General features: G+C 42.8%; 1 protein-coding gene across 1 annotated transcript in view; it reads left to right on the top strand.

Moving 5' to 3' along the window:
• Nucleotides 1-15,864, top strand: part of MCCC2 (methylcrotonyl-CoA carboxylase subunit 2) — a 71,701-nt gene extending 55,837 nt beyond the window's left edge. The window contains exons 14-17 of the mRNA XM_075270846.1: nucleotides 6,390-6,546; nucleotides 7,020-7,134; nucleotides 13,537-13,622; nucleotides 15,654-15,864. Coding sequence (XP_075126947.1) covers nucleotides 6,390-6,546; nucleotides 7,020-7,134; nucleotides 13,537-13,622; nucleotides 15,654-15,771 — 476 coding nt within the window. The 3' untranslated portion in view covers nucleotides 15,772-15,864. The remainder of the gene's footprint in view (nucleotides 1-6,389; nucleotides 6,547-7,019; nucleotides 7,135-13,536; nucleotides 13,623-15,653) is intronic.
• The last annotated feature ends 1,519 nt before the right edge of the window (nucleotides 15,865-17,383 follow it).

The following is a 17,383-nucleotide window of genomic DNA, read 5'->3' as shown; positions in this document are numbered from 1 at the left end:
TGATTGGCCGAATTCCGTACTCTGGCAAATGAGCACTGGCTAATGCATTGTATTGGCGTGATGAAGCAGTGCTGAATGTGTGTGCTTAGCACACACATTCAGCTCTACTTCATCGGGCTAATAGAATGCATTGGCCAGCGCTGATTGGCCGAATTCCGTACTCTGGCCAATCAGCACTGGCTAATGCATTGTATTGGCGTGATGAAGCAGTGCTGAATGTGTGTGCTTAGCACACACATTCAGCTCTACTTCATCGGGCTAATAGAATGCATTGGCCAATCAGCGCTGGCCAATGCATTCTATTAGCGTGAACTGAGTTTGCACAGGGGTTCTAGTGCACCCTCGGCTCTGCTACATCAGATTGCTACATCTGATGTAGCAGTGCCGAGTGTGCATCAGATGTGTAGTTGAGCAAAACTGACTCAGCACTGCTAAGTCTCTGCATTCGCATAGGAATGCATTGGCCAGCCTTCGGCCAATCAGCGCTGGCTCTGCCGGAGGAGGCGGAGTCTAAGGTCGGACCTGAATGGAGACTGGTGTGGAGCGATCTTAGACTCCGCCTCCTCCAGCAGAGCCAGCGCTGATTGGTCGAGTTCCGTACTCTGGCCAATCAGCGCTGGCCAATGCATTCTATTAGCCCGATGAAGTAGAGCTGAATGTGTGTGCTTAGCACACACATTCAGCTCTACTTCATCAGGCTAATAGAATACATTGGCCAATCAGCGCTGGCCAATGCATTCTATTAGCTTGATGAAGCAGAGTGTGCACAAGGGTTCAAGCGCACCCTCGGCTCTGATGTAGCAGAGCCGAGGCTGCACAAGGGTTCAAGCGCACCCTCGGCTCTGATGTAGGAGAGCCGAGGGTGCACTTGAACCCTTGTGCACCCTCGGCTCTGCTACATCAGAGCCGAGGGTGCGCTTGAACCCTTGTGCACACTCTGCTTCATCAAGCTAATAGAGTGCATTGGCCAGCACTGATTGGCCAGAGTACGGAATTCGGCCAATCAGCGCTGGCCAATGCATCCCTATGGGAAAAAGTTTATCTCACAAAAATCATAATTACACACCCGATAGAGCCCCAAAAAGTTATTTTTAATAACATTCCCCCCTAAATAAAGGTTATCCCTAGCTATCCCTGCCTGTACAGCTATCCCTGTCTCATAGTCACAAAGTTCACATTCTCATATGACCCGGATTTGAAATCCACTATTCGTCTAAAATGGAGGTCACCTGATTTCGGCAGCCAATGACTTTTTCCAATTTTTTTCAATGCCCCCGGTGTCGTAGTTCCTGTCCCACCTCCCCTGCGCTGTTATTGGTGCAAAAAAGGCGCCAGGGAAGGTGGGAGGGGAATCGAATTTTGGCGCACTTTACCACGTGGTGTTCGATTCGATTCGAACATAGCGAACACCCTGATATCCGATCGAACATGTGTTCGATAGAACACTGTTCGCTCATCTCTAATAATAGTCAATCGTATTGAAGAGCTTGTGCTGCTATTCCCGACACAGCTGAGACCTGTATTGTGTATCAAGAAGACATTACACTTGTCATTTATTAGATGTTAAATAGGAATTATAGAAATTCTCATTGTATGTTCATTTAAAGCTGAGGTTCTCAAACTTATTTCCTCTACCGCCCACTTTGAGAACCAATTATTTTCTAGTGCCCCCTAAAGTCTTATCCTGTTTCTAAGTTCAGACTTACATTTTAAAGAGGACCTTTCACCACTTTGCAACCTGTGCAGCTTTCTGCCCCATGTTATAGATGCAGCTGCATAGACTGTAGTGCACTTTGAATTACCTCCCTAGCCCCCTCGTTTTGGAGCTGTGAGCCCCGTAAATTTTGGCGCCCTGTATGGTAATTAAGGCTTTAGTGTCAGAAGGGCGTTTCTGACGATAAAAAGAAAAGCTACGTCAGTCTGACACTGTCCAATTAGCAGTGGACAGTGTCGGAGCTGCTTCTCCTGCCTAATCTCGTGAGTTCTCGTGAGATCAGGCAAACGTCTCTTCACAGGGCTGCACAGAAGACCCGGAGAAGCGATCCAGGCTGAGCACTGAAGTGGATGAAGGAGAACTTCAGTGACATCTTCACAGGTAAGTGAAGAAACCCCTAAGCAATGAGCATAACTGCCCTATACACCCTGTGGTCCTAGGTCTAGCCCCTATACAACGAGCATTAACCCCTATAGCCCCCTGGCAACGAGCATTAACCCCTATAGCCCCCTGGCAATGAGCATTAACCCCTATAGCCCCTAGGCAATGAGCATTAACCCCTATAGCCCCTAGGCAACGAGCATTAACCCCTATAGCCCCCTGGCAATGAGCATTAACCCCTATAGGCCCTAGGCAATGAGCATTAACCCCCTATAGCCCCCTAGGCAATGAGCATTAACCCCTATAGCCCCCTAGGCAATGAGCATTAACCCCTATAGCCCCCTGGCAATGAGCATTAACCCTTATAGCCCCTAGGCAATGAGCATTAACCCCTATAGTCCCCTAGGCAATGAGCATTAACCCCTATAGTCCCCTAGCAATGAGCATTAACCCCTATAGCCCCCTAGCAATGAGCATTAACCCCTATAGCCCCCTAGGCAATGAGCATTAACCCCTATAGCCCCCTAGCAATGAGCATTAACCCCTATAGTCCCCTAGGCAATGAGCATTAACCCCCTATAGCCCCTAGGCAATGAGCATTAACCCCTATAGCCCCTAGGCAATGAGCATTAACCCCTATAGCCCCCTAGCAATGAGCATTAACCCCTATAGCCCCTAGGCAATGAGCATTAACCCCTATAGCCCCTAGGCAATGAGCATTAACCCCTATAGCCCCCTAGGCAATGAGCATTAACCCCTATAGCCCCCTAGGCAATGAGCATTAACCCCTATAGCCCCTAGGCAATGAGCATTAACCCCTATAGCCCCCTAGGGGTTAATGCTCATTGCCTAGGGGCTATAGGGGTTAATGCTCATTGCCAGGGGGCTATAGGGGTTAATGCTCATTGCCTAGGGGCTATAGGGGTTAATGCTCATTGCCTAGGGGCTATAGGGGTTAATGCTCGTTGTATAGGGGGCTATAGGGGTTAATGCTCGTTGTATAGGGGCTAGACCTAGGACCACAGGGTGTACAGGGCAGTTATGCTCATTGCTTAGGGGTTTCTTCACTTACCTGTGAAGATGTCACTGAAGTTCTCCTTCATCCACTTCAGTGCTCAGCCTGGATCGCTTCTCCGGGTCTTCTGTGCAGCCCTGTGAAGAGACGTTTGCCTGATCTCACGAGAACTCACGAGATTAGGCAGGAGAAGCAGCTCCGACACTGTCCACTGCTAATTGGACAGTGTCAGACTGACGTAGCTTTTCTTTTTATCGTCAGAAACGCCCTTCTGACACTAAAGCCTTAATTACCATACAGGGCGCCAAAATTTACGGGGCTCACAGCTCCAAAACGAGGGGGGCTAGGGAGGTAATTCAAAGTGCACTACAGTCTATGCAGCTGCATCTATAACATGGGGCAGAAAGCTGCACAGGTTGCAAAGTGGTGAAAGGTCCTCTTTAAATAAGACTGTTCTTATGAGAGCAATAAAACGCACTTTTATAAATAATATTTTAAAAAAAACTTTTATTCAAATTAAAACAAACATTTCAATTTAAATTTTAAAACTAACCTAATGTGAAGGGTGAATCTGATGATTTTTAACATGTTTCTTAATATCAGGCTCAAATATGCTCAAAAACAGCTGTAAGCCACTGCATTCGGTAAGGGTATATTCACACGGTGTTTTTTGAAGCGGAATCCGCCTCCAAAATCCGCTGTCAAAAACGGCTCCCATTGACTTCAATAGGAGCTGCTTGCTTCTTTTTTTCGGCTAGCTAGTAGCAGAAAAAAGAAGCAGCCTGCCTTATCTTGCCGCGGATTCAACTGAATCCTCCATGGCTCGAGACACGCTCCAGTGTAGGCCCATTCATTCGAGCCTACACAGGAGTGGGATACCGCAACAATGCCGATGCTGCATCTACATTCCGTCGCAGCAAGTGGCGTGGAATGTTCACTCAGTGGAAAAGGTTTCCGCGACCTTTTCCTCCCTGTGAACATACCTTTAACGTGCAAACGATTTCTCTTTTTGGTTAGCAGTATTGCCACAGCACTAAATCCACGTTCACACAAATTAGAACAAGTATCGACAATCCTGTTGCTTCATACAGGATTGCTCAAATCGTGCTTATCAAAAACTTGTTAAAATTTGCTAGCTCATGGACTACCTAACAAAAAAGCCATGATAAGTAATTTATTTTATACAATCAAACAGGACAAGGATAAGAACAAGATAATCGTTGTAGTGTGGTAGGTAGGTTTTCATCTTAGTTTAAGATATTAGAAAAACACAAATTAGCCATCGCCTCCCTAAAGCGCTTCAACACTCCCCAATTTCTCTGGGTCCTTTACCGCCCCCCTGTAGGCCTCCAGCGCCCCCAATGGGGCATTATCGCCCACTTTGCGAAGCAGTGATTTAAAGGCATAAGCACAAGACATTAAATGCATTTTCCATTTCAGAGAACCCATTTCCAAATACCCTTTAAGGATTCTCCAGAAAATTACTCCTTTGGGGAAGGGGTTTCCTTTCAAAAGTTGTTTTTTTCTTTTTTTTTTTTTTTTTTTATTCTCCAATGACCAATTTTTCTCTGTGCGGGCTTCTCCTTTCTCCAACTAATGTCCACTTTTTGTCCTGGACTTGTATTAACTGTGAGTCCAATGTGGGCACAGCTCCGTGATGTGCGGCATCACTGGACTATATAAGGAAGAGCAAGAGCCTTGTAAAGGCAATCTAGGGAGTAAAGTCGTCGGCAACACACTGGAGCGAGGAGACCTTGTCATATGTCAATACAATCTGCAACAGAGGTGCCCGGCATATCTAAGGATAATCTAAGAAATTGGGACACTAATGGTTTTTATGCATACCCAAACCAAAATAGGTATTCTTGGGAGTTTACTAGGTTGGCCGTAAAGATGGAGATTGTCCCATTTAAATGTCAGCAAATATTGTCCAGGTTAGTGACAAAGGGAGGTAAAATGGAAATGGAGGCTTGGGTCTAGGAATGTGTGGGAAGCAATGCTAGGAATCAGGAATGAGAGCAGTAGCCTTACTGTGATCCAGGAGGGATACTATGCTCAGGACCACCATCATGGACTATGAATTAGAGGGGTAACTGAGGGCTTTGATTTAAAGAGGACCTTTCATCAGATCGGGCACATGCAGTTTTATATACTGCTGGAAAGTTGACAGTGCGCTGAATTCAGCGCACTATCGGCTTTCCCGATCTGTGCCCGGTGTAAAGCCCTATCGGTCCTGGTACCGTAGGGCTTTACAGTCAGAAGGGTGTTTCTGACACTTAGCCAGGGACGCCCTCCTGCCCAGCAGCGCCTATCGTGCTGTACTGTGTGAGCAGAGAGGAACGCCCCCTCCCTCTGCTCACACAGCTCGTCCATAGACGAGTGTTATCAGGAGAGGAGGGGGGAGTTCCTCCACAGTCTTAGAGCACAGCGCGATAGGCGCTGCTGGGCAGAAGGGCGCCCCTGGCTTAGTGTCAGAAACGCCCTTCTGACTGTAAAGCCCTACGGTACCGGGACCGATAGCGCTTTACACTGGGCACAGATTGGGAAAGCCGATAGTGCGCTGAATTCAGCGCACTGTCAGCTTTCCAGTAGTATATACAACTGCATGTGCCCGATCTGATGAAAGGTCCTCTTTAAATGAATACCATAGTGGGGACGAGGAATGAGAGCAGAATTATGCTGAGGTTCACAATTTAAAGGGATTCTGTGCTGGGAATCAAAGAAGGGGAGTCATGCTGGTGTCTAAGAATGAGACTAAAGCCATTCTGGGGATCAAGAAAGATGGAGCCACCTTCAGCTAGGAAATGTGCAGACCACCAGGAAAGTAAGAGTGTTGAGGTTTGTAATTCGTTGAGCTCATTTTGACCAAACTTTGCGTCATTTTGCATTTATATGTCAGTCATTCCATGTTATATGTGGTTATGAACCAAATTTTTCAAACATTCTGCAGAGTTTGTCAAATTAGGGCAAGATAGATTGCAGCAAAATAGACTTCATGTATGAGCCAGATTTTCCGGCCTGGACAATATACCGGCTAATGGACTCCCTGCATTATAATAATCTGATGCCAATGAGTCCCATTGATTTACTGTCCCATGTTGTAATCCCTATAGAACATTGTGAGGCAGGGACTGACATAGATGACTGTAATACTCGGTGTCTCTCCTGGTATAATGTACAAGCCAGTAATTCCAGGTCACACGGACAGAGTTTCACGGGAATTTTATATTGCACTTAATTCTGACTTCAGTTAATATCTGGTGAACATATGTGTTTCAGGTTTCATGGTTGGTAAAGATTATGAAGCTGGGGGAATAGCCAAGGATGGAGCAAAGATGGTGACTGCAGTTGCATGTGCCAGTGTACCAAAAATTACTGTACTTATTGGAGGCTCCTATGGTGCCGGCAATTATGGGATGTGCGGCAGAGCTTACAGGTTAGTGGTTCTAATGGTGCAACTAAAAAAGGCAATAATCGGTGTATTGTAAAAACATTGCAGGTTATGAATTATAAGTGGCAAGCATACCTTTATGGCACAGCAGCCGCACCTTCAAGATGTTCTGTAATTTTGCAGGTTTGTAAAACTGTCATCCAGATGGAGATGTGCCTCTACATAGTCTGACATTATCCACTCATTGCTGATAGTGCCAGACTGTGTAAAAACACACCGTATTGACAAAGTGAAAAGTGAATGATAATACCCGGTTGTCAACATACTCTTACATTTTAGGAGAAATGGCAACAAAGCGACACAATGTCAAGTTGTCAATAAGATGCTTCAGGAGTGTTATTTATAGGGGAACACAAGAAATTATTACCAGACAGCACATTACCCGAACAACTCACCAACCTGTTTTCCATTATCCTTTATGAAGCAAAGTTGACACTTTTTTTGTCTTCTGATTTCAGTCCCAGGTTCCTTTATATGTGGCCCAATGCTCGAATATCAGTGATGGGTGGGGAACAAGCTGCTACTGTTTTAGCCACAATTGCAAAAGACCAGAAAGCAAGAGAGGGGAAAACGGTAAGACACGACACCAATTTGTATTAATGTATGGGTTAATTCACTTTTTATTTCTTATATATATTTAAAATTAATTAATTGTTAAGAAGAGGGCCTGTCATCCTTTAACCCCTTCATTTTTACATATCTTTACACTGCCACAGTTGCACTGAATTTTCCAGTGTACTGTCAAGTGGATAGTCTCCGGGGCTTGATTCCTGGACAGGGGCATTGTTGTTTGCCTGTCTGTAGCAACAGTAACCGCTCATTGCATATTGACAAAGTGGAAACCGAAGATTCATATGGGGAAATTTAGGTGACCTCTATCTGCAGAGCTGGGTTGATATGCTTTGTACCAATGACCCTTTAAAGAGGACCTGTCTCCAAGTCTCAAACACCCAAGGATATACCTCATCTGATAGGATGAGTAGCAAAAACAAAATACTCATGATGACAGGTGATGTGGTATGTCATGATCACAGGTCCTTCAGAACCAACCGTTTCCTTTTGGAACGGTGCCCTGGAGATTTCCGCTGGTGGAGATCCAGATGTACTGCTTAAGTTGCATAACTGTTGAGTTTTAGGGCTCAATATGAACCCCCTAATATGAAAGTATAAGGGTTCAGCAAGTGTTTTCATACCTACTTTCTTATCATGGTATGGCCCAGTACCTAGGTCATATATTCTATCCTGGAATCTTCTGCAATTTATGCCCCTTCACAGGACAACTTACAACTTTATAGTTTCATGAATTGCCCCCTTCCAACTTTAACTAAAGAAATGGTAAATTTGCTATGAAACATTATAGGGGTAGTTGAGAGATGTCCCTTTTGAAATGATCTTTGAAAATCCTCCTCAAATCATATGTTCCAACTAGACTACATGCTATCTTTCTTATCTCCTTTGTTGCCTCATTTTGGACTCCTGTCACTAACTTAGCAGGTAATTTAATATCTAAGGTTGGATAAAGACACAAACTCATCAAGTTCCACCGATAAATATACCAAGTTATTCCAGGGGGAATGTGAAAAAACTCAGAGGCAGATGCCAATTACCCCAACAGAGGAAAAATACTTCCCTAACTTAAAATATGGCAACTGGCAGGATCAATGCCTCCATTCTTTGTGAAGAGCTTAATTCTATTAGATTACACATGGCTGAACACATGGAGCTGGTATGGCAGACGTGGTTGTCCTCAGGTCGCTCCCCAGCTTCTGGACGTCATGTCTCCTTGTGGTTTGACTCCTTTCCCCTGCCTTACATATCTTTATTTTATGAACCTCTGTAAACAATGCTTGATTGACCAAACCATATTGTTCTTAGCCATTGTCCCTGTATTCATCCTGCAATATTTGTATTTCATATAAGGCCCGGTTCACCTCTGCATTTGGGGAGTCCGTATGGGAATCCCCCCCCCCCCCCCCCCGAACGGAATACTGAATGAATTGGCAAGTGGTGAGCTTATGAAAGCACATGGACCCCATAGACTATAATGGGGTCTGTGTCTTTTCTGTGCGGTGTCCACACGGAACATGCGGACAGAAAAGTAGTTCATAAACTCATGCCGACTCCCCAAACGGAATACCGAACGCAGATGTGAACAAAGCCTAAAATTTATCTGTTTGACAATAAATGATATCCATATTAACTGCTTGTCAGAAACAGCTGTGGAGTAGTTCTGGAGTGAAGCTTTTCCTTACTATTTTCTATATAATGTAGTTATAATGTGGTGAATAGCTGGGACCATCCCGTTTTTAAAATTTGTTCTATCCATAGGATGGACATTGATTTTAGCCCTTTTAATAGCGGTCGTAGGAAATACCGCAAGGGTTGTCCCATAGACTTGAATCGGACAACCAGTGGAGGGTTCAGTATGGCTGCTATTAAAAGTACAGTGCATGAGAACTACTGCTCTGCACTAACATAGTGAACCCTCCAATTTAAAATATTGGTCCTACCCTGAAGTGTAATTTTAAACTTTTTTTTTTTTCCTGTTAGATTATATTAATTCCATGGTGCTGTACACTTAAGGGTTATAATACTAACAGTGACCAACTGGCACAGTGGGATAGAGGGCCCTGCCCGCAAGGGCTTACAGTCTATGAGGGAAGGGGGATAGAGATAGTAGATGAGGGTAGAAACTGTTCCTATGGTGGGGTGGTGACAATAGTGTTATTGGAGATTGTAAGCCTTCCTAAAGAGGTGAGTCTTCAAGGTCTTTTCAGGAATTCTAATCCAGCCTTATCTGTTCTTCCTCACATGTTCACATGGTGGGATTTGGGGGTAGATTTTGCCGCCAAATCCAGGGCAGATTCCCCCCAAAATCTGCCTCCTATTGTTTTCAATGTCAAGGGATAATCATACACATCAGGGAGAGTGTGTGCCTACAGGCGTACAGAGACTTACAAGTCATTCCTGCTCTGCTAGGGATTCTGGGTAAAAAAATATGCAAATCTATTCTCTAGGATGTAATTAGGAGAACAGTGCCTCTGTATGCCGCCCTCTAGAGGGCAGCCTCCTTAACATCATGCATGACTCAGTTAATAAGCCTACTAACTTGATGCGGATTTAATTGCCAAATTAGTATTTCTATTCCAAAAGGAACAGATTTCCAGCTATAGACAGCGCTGTTTCGGTCTTTTGGACCTCCTCAGCATAGCGTAGGGATACTGATTTGGCAGAGTGAGAGACTATAGACCAGGGTCAGGGGATAATCGTACACATCAGGGAGAGTGTGTGCCTACATAGGCGTACGGAGACTTACAAGTCATTTTCAATGGGAGGTAGAGACTTAAGCAGGAAGTGGGAAAAAGAAGCGTCCTGCTCCATCTTGCAGCATATTCCATGGCTCTAGATTCCCTGATGATTAAGCCTGATCAGCAGTGGGAAGCTGCAACGGAGGGCCAATACCCTGCATCAGCATCTGGTGGCGGTCCACTGCGTGCGAAAATGGTAATCGTTAAAGACTCAGGCACTTTTCTTTAGTGAAGTATATAGTAAAGTTTTGTTTCTTTCACTTTCACTCTTTATGAAAAAATAAATAGGGCTTTTATTAACTCTTTAAGAAGTTTGGCATTTCATACACCTGTCTTAAGCTGAAGTTCCTGAAATTGAAATGTGCTAATTTTTTTTTTATAAAGGCTTCACACCTCTTTAACCCTTTTATGCCTGAGGTTGAATTTTTTTGAGTTGTAATAATGGAACTGTAGGCATAAATGGGTAAAAATCTTGAACTATGAAAAGTGGCAAGAGGGAAAAAAAAGTTCATTATTTTTGTTGAAGTGTGATGAGAATTTCTGACTCTGTTTATGACTTTTAGGACACCATAAGGCTGGCACAGGTCACTTACTGAACTCCCCATATTATCGATTGCTAGAAATGACTTGGCTAGGCGTTGGTTTTCGAGGTTGTGCACGTTTGCAGACATCAAAAAGTTCATTAGTCACAAGTATTGTGCCTTGCTGATTACAGTATATAGAAGTATATACTGTGCTCAGTGGAAATAGGCTTTCTTTATCTTACCCTTAAAATCTCACATAGCAGATTGTATTATTGTTAATACAGACATATGTGCCCGGCCTCTTGGAGAGGGTGAAGTGGTGTCGCTTGTACTGGCACAGTGAGTGCTTAGACCCAAAATAAATATAAGATCCATGATGACAATTTTATTGTACTGCTGTGCCATAAAAATGTGTCTTAGCGGCTCAAAACTAATATTTATTTTTCTTTCGCCATCTGCTCACCACCACTTTGAATATTGGGGAACTATGTGTGTATCCTGAATGCTGGGTAGAGTGTCCTTATATGTTGATATATCCGATATGATGCATCAGATAATAATGGGCTTTCAGGTCTGGATGAAAAGATTTTGAAATACTTTGTTTTGTGTAAGATATTAATTTGTGCTAAGGATGTTGCTTAGAATTTTACCTGTTGCGTTTCTGCTATTCTGTTTATTGCAGCCTTTTTCCTCTAATATTGTGTTTGGGGCTTGGCTACAGAGCTACAATGTGGCAATACAATGCTAAACTAGAGCCGCGGCCGCTTTATACTCAGGATCAGTTATCGTCATCACTTAATGATGGGAAAATTTCTTTTAGTAGAGGGCAAGCTGTGGATATAGCTGGGACTGTGATCTTGATGGCCTATACTAAAAATAATAGGTACAGAGGTGTCCGCTACAGGGCTCTCTGTATTTATGTATCGGGAGAGAGCTGTCATTCCAGCCAGAAGGCAAGAAGTCTCCACGGGGCCACTTCTATGACTATTCTCCTCTATCCTGGCTCATTCTTAGGGTAAGTTCACACAGGGTTTTTTGTACCGGAGGCTGCCTCAGGTTCCGGTCCAAAATATGGGTAGCTGCGACTGGATGCCAGGGCAGTGCACTGGCATCCAGTCGCGCACTCCGCTCTGGATTAGGCCCAAATGAATGGGCTTAGTCGGGAGGAGGGAGTGTCTTCGGGCAGAAACAGCCTGTAGAATGAGTATGTCGCTTCTTTTCCTGGGAGCGGGAACAAATGACTCCTGGAAAAAAGAACTGACCAGCTCCCATTGATTTAAAAAAATCCTGATCAAAAAACCCCGTGTGAACTTACTCTTAGATTGTGTACTGTGACACTCCATATTGTTTCACAATGAAACATACTTGTGTGTAATAGGGAGTCTGTTAGGATTTTATGCTGACTGACTGGTTCCCTTTAACTCCTTCCCAGTATGTGATGTAACTTCCCGCCATACTGTCAGGTCTGGGGTCAGTGGGTTCAGACTGTTCCTGGCATCTGAACTGGGACTGATTCAGAAGTTGAAGTCATCGAATGGCGAGGGCAATAGCAGCCTTTACGTATGAGCAGAGGGAAGGTGCGATCTCTGTCCCCCAATCCATGTTAGACAAAATGGAATTAATACTATGTACCTAGGTGGATATATTGGAAATATTACTTTTTGGGGGGAATAAAATGATTAAACTCCTCTCTCTATAGTATATATATTTTCAAATGTGAGAACATTACAATTACACTTTCCTGTTTTATGTGCCTTATTAAACCTGCAATGACGTGGCCCCCTGGTTTGTCAGCCTGTGACAGTAATGTGATTTTCTGCACTAATATCATTATGTAAGATTATAGATAGTGTCACATGTTGTCTGCATGTTTGATTCATATTACAGTAGTAATTGTTTGTCCTGGGGTCATATTCTGTATGGCATCAGACTGCTGGGCTGCTTTTTCCATGGTTATGAAAGTCATTCATTGTATTAATGGGTATTTATTCCCAAATATGTCAGTGCTACCAAATCTCTATAAATGAATGTGAAACCTTGATCAGTACCCCTAGTATATGCATTTAGTGTCATGTTATAGAATGAATGATAACACATAATGTAGGGTAATAAAAAAGCTGTTGGGGCAACACTGTGGCTCAGTGGTTAGCACTGCAGCCTTGCAGCGCTGGAGTCCTGGGTTCAAATCCTGCCAAGGGCAAAAAACCATCTGCAAGGAGTTTGTATGTTTGTGTGGATTTCCATCCCATACCCCAAAGACATGTACATTGTGAGCCCCTAATGCCCCTAATTCTTGTTCCATGATGTTCTATATTTTATGCTAGGTTCACTCTTGCTTTTCTGGGGGCCCCTTGGAGACCCCACAAATGGAAACCTAATCTGCTTTAAAAAGCGGTTACACAAGGTTCCCATAGTCTACACTGGTTTCTGCCTAAAAAAGGCAGAAAATTGCGGTGCTTGCTTGCAGCACTTTTCTCTCTACATTTTTTCAGTGGATTCAGGGCTGTAACCTCCTAACAGAGACAGGGCGCAGGTGTGAACCTAGCCTTAATGGTGTGATTGCGTTTTTTTGCATGTATGTGTTAAGATAATTGCATTTCAGCTGCATTGTACAACTTAAAACATATATAAATACAAATATAGAAGAAAGCATATTTCTTTAAAAAGATATGTTACAAGGTTCTTTACATTCACACTATTTTTAAAATGGGTTGATGAATCCTCCATAAAATAACAATTCTGCAGCATCTTTACTTGTTATTGCAATCCTCTGTTATTCATCCTGAAAATGTATACATTGAGAACTTTGTGTTACCATTCAGCTAGTCAATATGGGAATTGCCGGAGCCATTTTCATGTTGTTCAGTCTGTGTTATGTTGGTGTTGAGGGCACTATTGACAATGGGAACACCATCTTGTCCATTACTATGCAGAATAGCAGAGGAGAGACTCCATGCTGAATTCTATGTAAAGATGCCCCAGAATTCTTATCTAATAGGCAGTATAGGAATTTATCAAGATGGAGGCGGTAATGGGGTCCTATGTCCCTTCTTATCTGAAGTGGGTGGGGGGGAGGGGTTGGTGTCGTGCTTTGTGAAAGAGAGATTATATTTTTGTGTGTGTTTTTTTTCTTCTATTATCAGTTTTCAGAAGCAGAAGAAGCGGCTCTTAAAGATCCAATAATCAAACGATTTGAAGAGGAAGGGAATCCCTACTACTCCAGTGCCAGGTGAGATAGTACATGGATGCCCGCTGGGGGTCAAACATTGTTGATGACTTCAAAGTTACTGTCTAGCAGATCACTGGAACTGGATCCAATGGTGATGGTACTCTGCACATATTCAACATACATGGCTAATACTCACAGTTTTATAGAAGTAATAACTGGTTAATATTGTCCTATTAACATGTAGATTGTGTCTGATTTTGTCAGAACCTAATGCCTTCAGTGGGCACATTAAATCTGGCGTGAATCTTTAAGTTTATCTTTGTATTTCTTGTATGGTATTTCTCGAAACCTCAAAAACTTCTCTGCATTTACAGCTGTAAGTGAACGGCTGCTTCCAGTTCCATGTATAAACCTTATAGGGGTTTCCTAATGTATAGTACATTAAGAGACATTTATGGCACATTCTGCGGTTACACAAGCACCTTAAAGGGCTTTTGTCATTACAGACACTTCAGGTGTCAGACCTTTAAGGATCTTGTGTAACCATAAAATATGCCATAAAACATTTCTAAAGTGGGAAACCTCTATAAGCATAGGGAGTAAGTGACATTGTGATGATGGTCCAACCACTGGGACCCCCAGCATTCAATAGAGCAGAAGCCCAAAAGTCCCCCTGCGTCCTCCAGAAAGTGGGTGTGGCCTACGATGTGACACCGCGCTTCAAATTTTGGTGCATATTTCTGGTGTAAATCATGCCAACTAATAAGTGATGTGAAATTAGACTTCATTCTCATAATATGGCAGATTTATTAACAGCATTTTAGACCCTTTGATCAATCCGAGACAGTCCAATACTATTTAGTGTATTTTGTACTTTTAGACGTTAAATCTGCCCCATTGTGTAATGTATATTGTTTTCTGGTATGACCTATTGTTGTTCTGGTACAAAGTGTCTCACAGACTACACAATGTCCTCATGAGCTGATAGATTGCATTCTGATGAATAATAGATCGGTCACAGAATTGCCACCTCCACTGTGTATAGCAGGTTTAGCTTTTGGTATTTCTTCCAATAACGCACAAAAGGTTTCCAATCCAATGAAGGTGTCTGTAGGGAATACTGTGATGGAGTGACACGGTCACATTTGATGTTAGTAAGCCCAGCCCAGTAGGTAACACAGCTCACTGCCATCTCCATGCAATGTGTTTGCTCAGTATTTGCATGTCTTTTAATTATAAATCAGATTAGGAGCCGACATTCATTGAACAGCGTATTTATGAGAGTCATTAGGAGCCTCCCGTCCCGGTAACATTTATCACTCTGCCTATGTAGTATACATGGGCTGATCAATTTCACTAAATTACATTCTATTTCAGAGGGTTTCTGGAAAAGTCCATGCGATGAATATTTTATACTGTGTGCAAAATGTGTTAACTGTGATGATCATTAAATAATTCTGATAGTTTTTCCCAAATAGACACTGAATTCCCATAGTATAATGAAAGAAGCAGTTAGTCGACTCCTAGTAAAGTGAAATACATAGGCAGATGCAAATTTACCTTGAAATACACGGTAATGCCAATATGAATGCAGTGGCAAGCTAAGCTGGAAAAAGTGTTTCTGGGCTTTTGTATAGATGATCTATGTGGGATATATGTGTTTGGAAGTCCAAAACCCAGGATCCCTCCTGATCACAAGCGCTGCAGTTTCTTCCCTGTGACGTTCATCAGTCACATGGTACAGCAGTAGTTCAGTCCCATCAGATATTTATCAGAGTTGGCACTGTGGTTTTCATACGTGGCATGATCTTTATTAATAGTGACGTAGTGTGTGGGCGAGGTGCTAATATCTCTTCCTTGTGCAGTATACAGCAGATTCATCATCTGGGCATGTCTGAAAACAGCAGCAGATTGGACCTGATATTGCTTGCAGACACTAAGCAGAATAAGGCAGTGCAGACGCTGTGGCAATAAATTCCTTTTCTCTGCAATGGCAAATAACCATATCCTTGTGTGCAGTTGTGTATATGTGACTACAGTATTTGCCCTGTAATGTTGCTGGTGATATAACGGTCTTCACTGTATCTACAGGTTGTGGGATGATGGAATTATTGATCCTGCTGATACCAGGTTGGTCCTAGGACTCAGTCTGAGCGCAACGCTGAATGCACCAACACAGAAGACTCAGTTCGGAGTTTTTAGAATGTGATTTCACTCCAGAATCTTTGTGTCCACTACAAGAACTTTACCAGTGACCTTTCTAATATATTCTCTTTGTGTAAAATAAACTTTTTATACAAGACTCACTGTCAGCTTTGTTGCCTGTACTTATAGTAAGTTTGCATCACTAGTACTGTATAGGACAGCTGGAATCAGAAGACGGGAATTATATTAGGAATTGATTCTGCCACTGGATGTCTTGTGTTATAAAGACAACTGTAAGTAGACTAATAATTATCTGACAGACGATGTCACAATGACGGCCTACATTCCGAAATATGACAATGGGCCAAATTGTATTATGCCTTGTATGGCTTTTTTTTTTTTTTTTTTGTTATACAAGGCATGAAAGGTCACAATTTTTAATAGTTTTTTTTTTTTTTTTGCCCAACCCTTGTAATTTCCTAAAAGGCCCATAGATCTGAAGACCTCATTGAAAAAATGGTCTTCATAAACCTCCACCAATGAGTTCGTCAACCAAAATTTTTTTTTTTTTTTTTCCTCTTCTGCTCACCGCTTAAGGTTGAAAGAATGTGTTCCACATCCACAGGGGGAGCACAGACTGGAAACCCCATGTCATGTGTGGATATAATACAGTATAAGGATAGAGGGTAGGTGTCCAGCACTCGTCCAGGCAACAGAAAGAAAAAAAAAATGTATTCATTTTATTCCGAAAACAAGTATGAAACACCTAGAAAAAGTTCTTGGTATTTCTGAAATGTTTCAAACCCTAGAGATGGAGTTGGAGTTCATTACGTATTTGTCATGCAGCCCTGTTTTAGCATCATTTTTTTATGGAGCCTCCAATGCAGATGGACTGTTTTTGGTAGAGTCGGGGGAGTAGGCTCAGCGATTGCAACTCCAAAATCAGGTTCAGCAGGTTTTTAGCCTGTGCATTTATTTTGCAAAAAGACACTGGCAGAAAAATAAACAAGCCTTAGCTTCAGGCAAAAAAATAGCACAAATCCTGCTCGTCTGAGCAGCTAACTAAACAAAGATTCCCTAAGGTAGGGTTCACACTACGCTGGTGTCCACTCAGAAGGTGTTTAAAAAAAAAAACAAAAACGGACACCAATCATAATGGATACAAACGAACTAACTGATGGCTATCAGTTACTGTCCGTTATATGTCCGTTGCCCATAGACCTCAATGTTAAGAAAAAACAACCCCCCCCCCCCCCCCCCCCCCCGATAGCATGCAATAATAAACCGCAGTTCATGGCACCTCATGAATCCCTCACAAGTAACGGGGCCTACCATTGAGGTTATTACCGTATGTTATGGGTCTTTGCAGCGCTTATAGTATTGTGACCTCCTGATGAACTTTTAAGGGAAACGCGTTAAGAGAAAGTTGGAACATAGCAATTAGATGCCAGTACGGGAATAACGTAGGGTCCTGTGTCCAAGATGCAACATTGTTACTAGGAGTTGTATATTGAATGGGATTCATCTACTACAGCTGACACTGTTGCTGCAGGACGTACTACTTTAGTGTCTGAGCAATTTAGACTAAACTCAGGTAGATTCTGGCATCTAATTTATGTGAAGCGTACTAGTAAGACATATAGCTGTCTGTTGTTCACACTGAAAGAGTGGAGGTA

This window comes from Leptodactylus fuscus, chromosome 1 (assembly GCF_031893055.1).
Source record: "Leptodactylus fuscus isolate aLepFus1 chromosome 1, aLepFus1.hap2, whole genome shotgun sequence".
NCBI lineage: Eukaryota > Metazoa > Chordata > Amphibia > Anura > Leptodactylidae > Leptodactylus > Leptodactylus fuscus.
The sequence above is the reverse complement of the archived record's forward strand: the minus strand, read 5'-3'. Positions and strand labels throughout refer to the sequence as shown.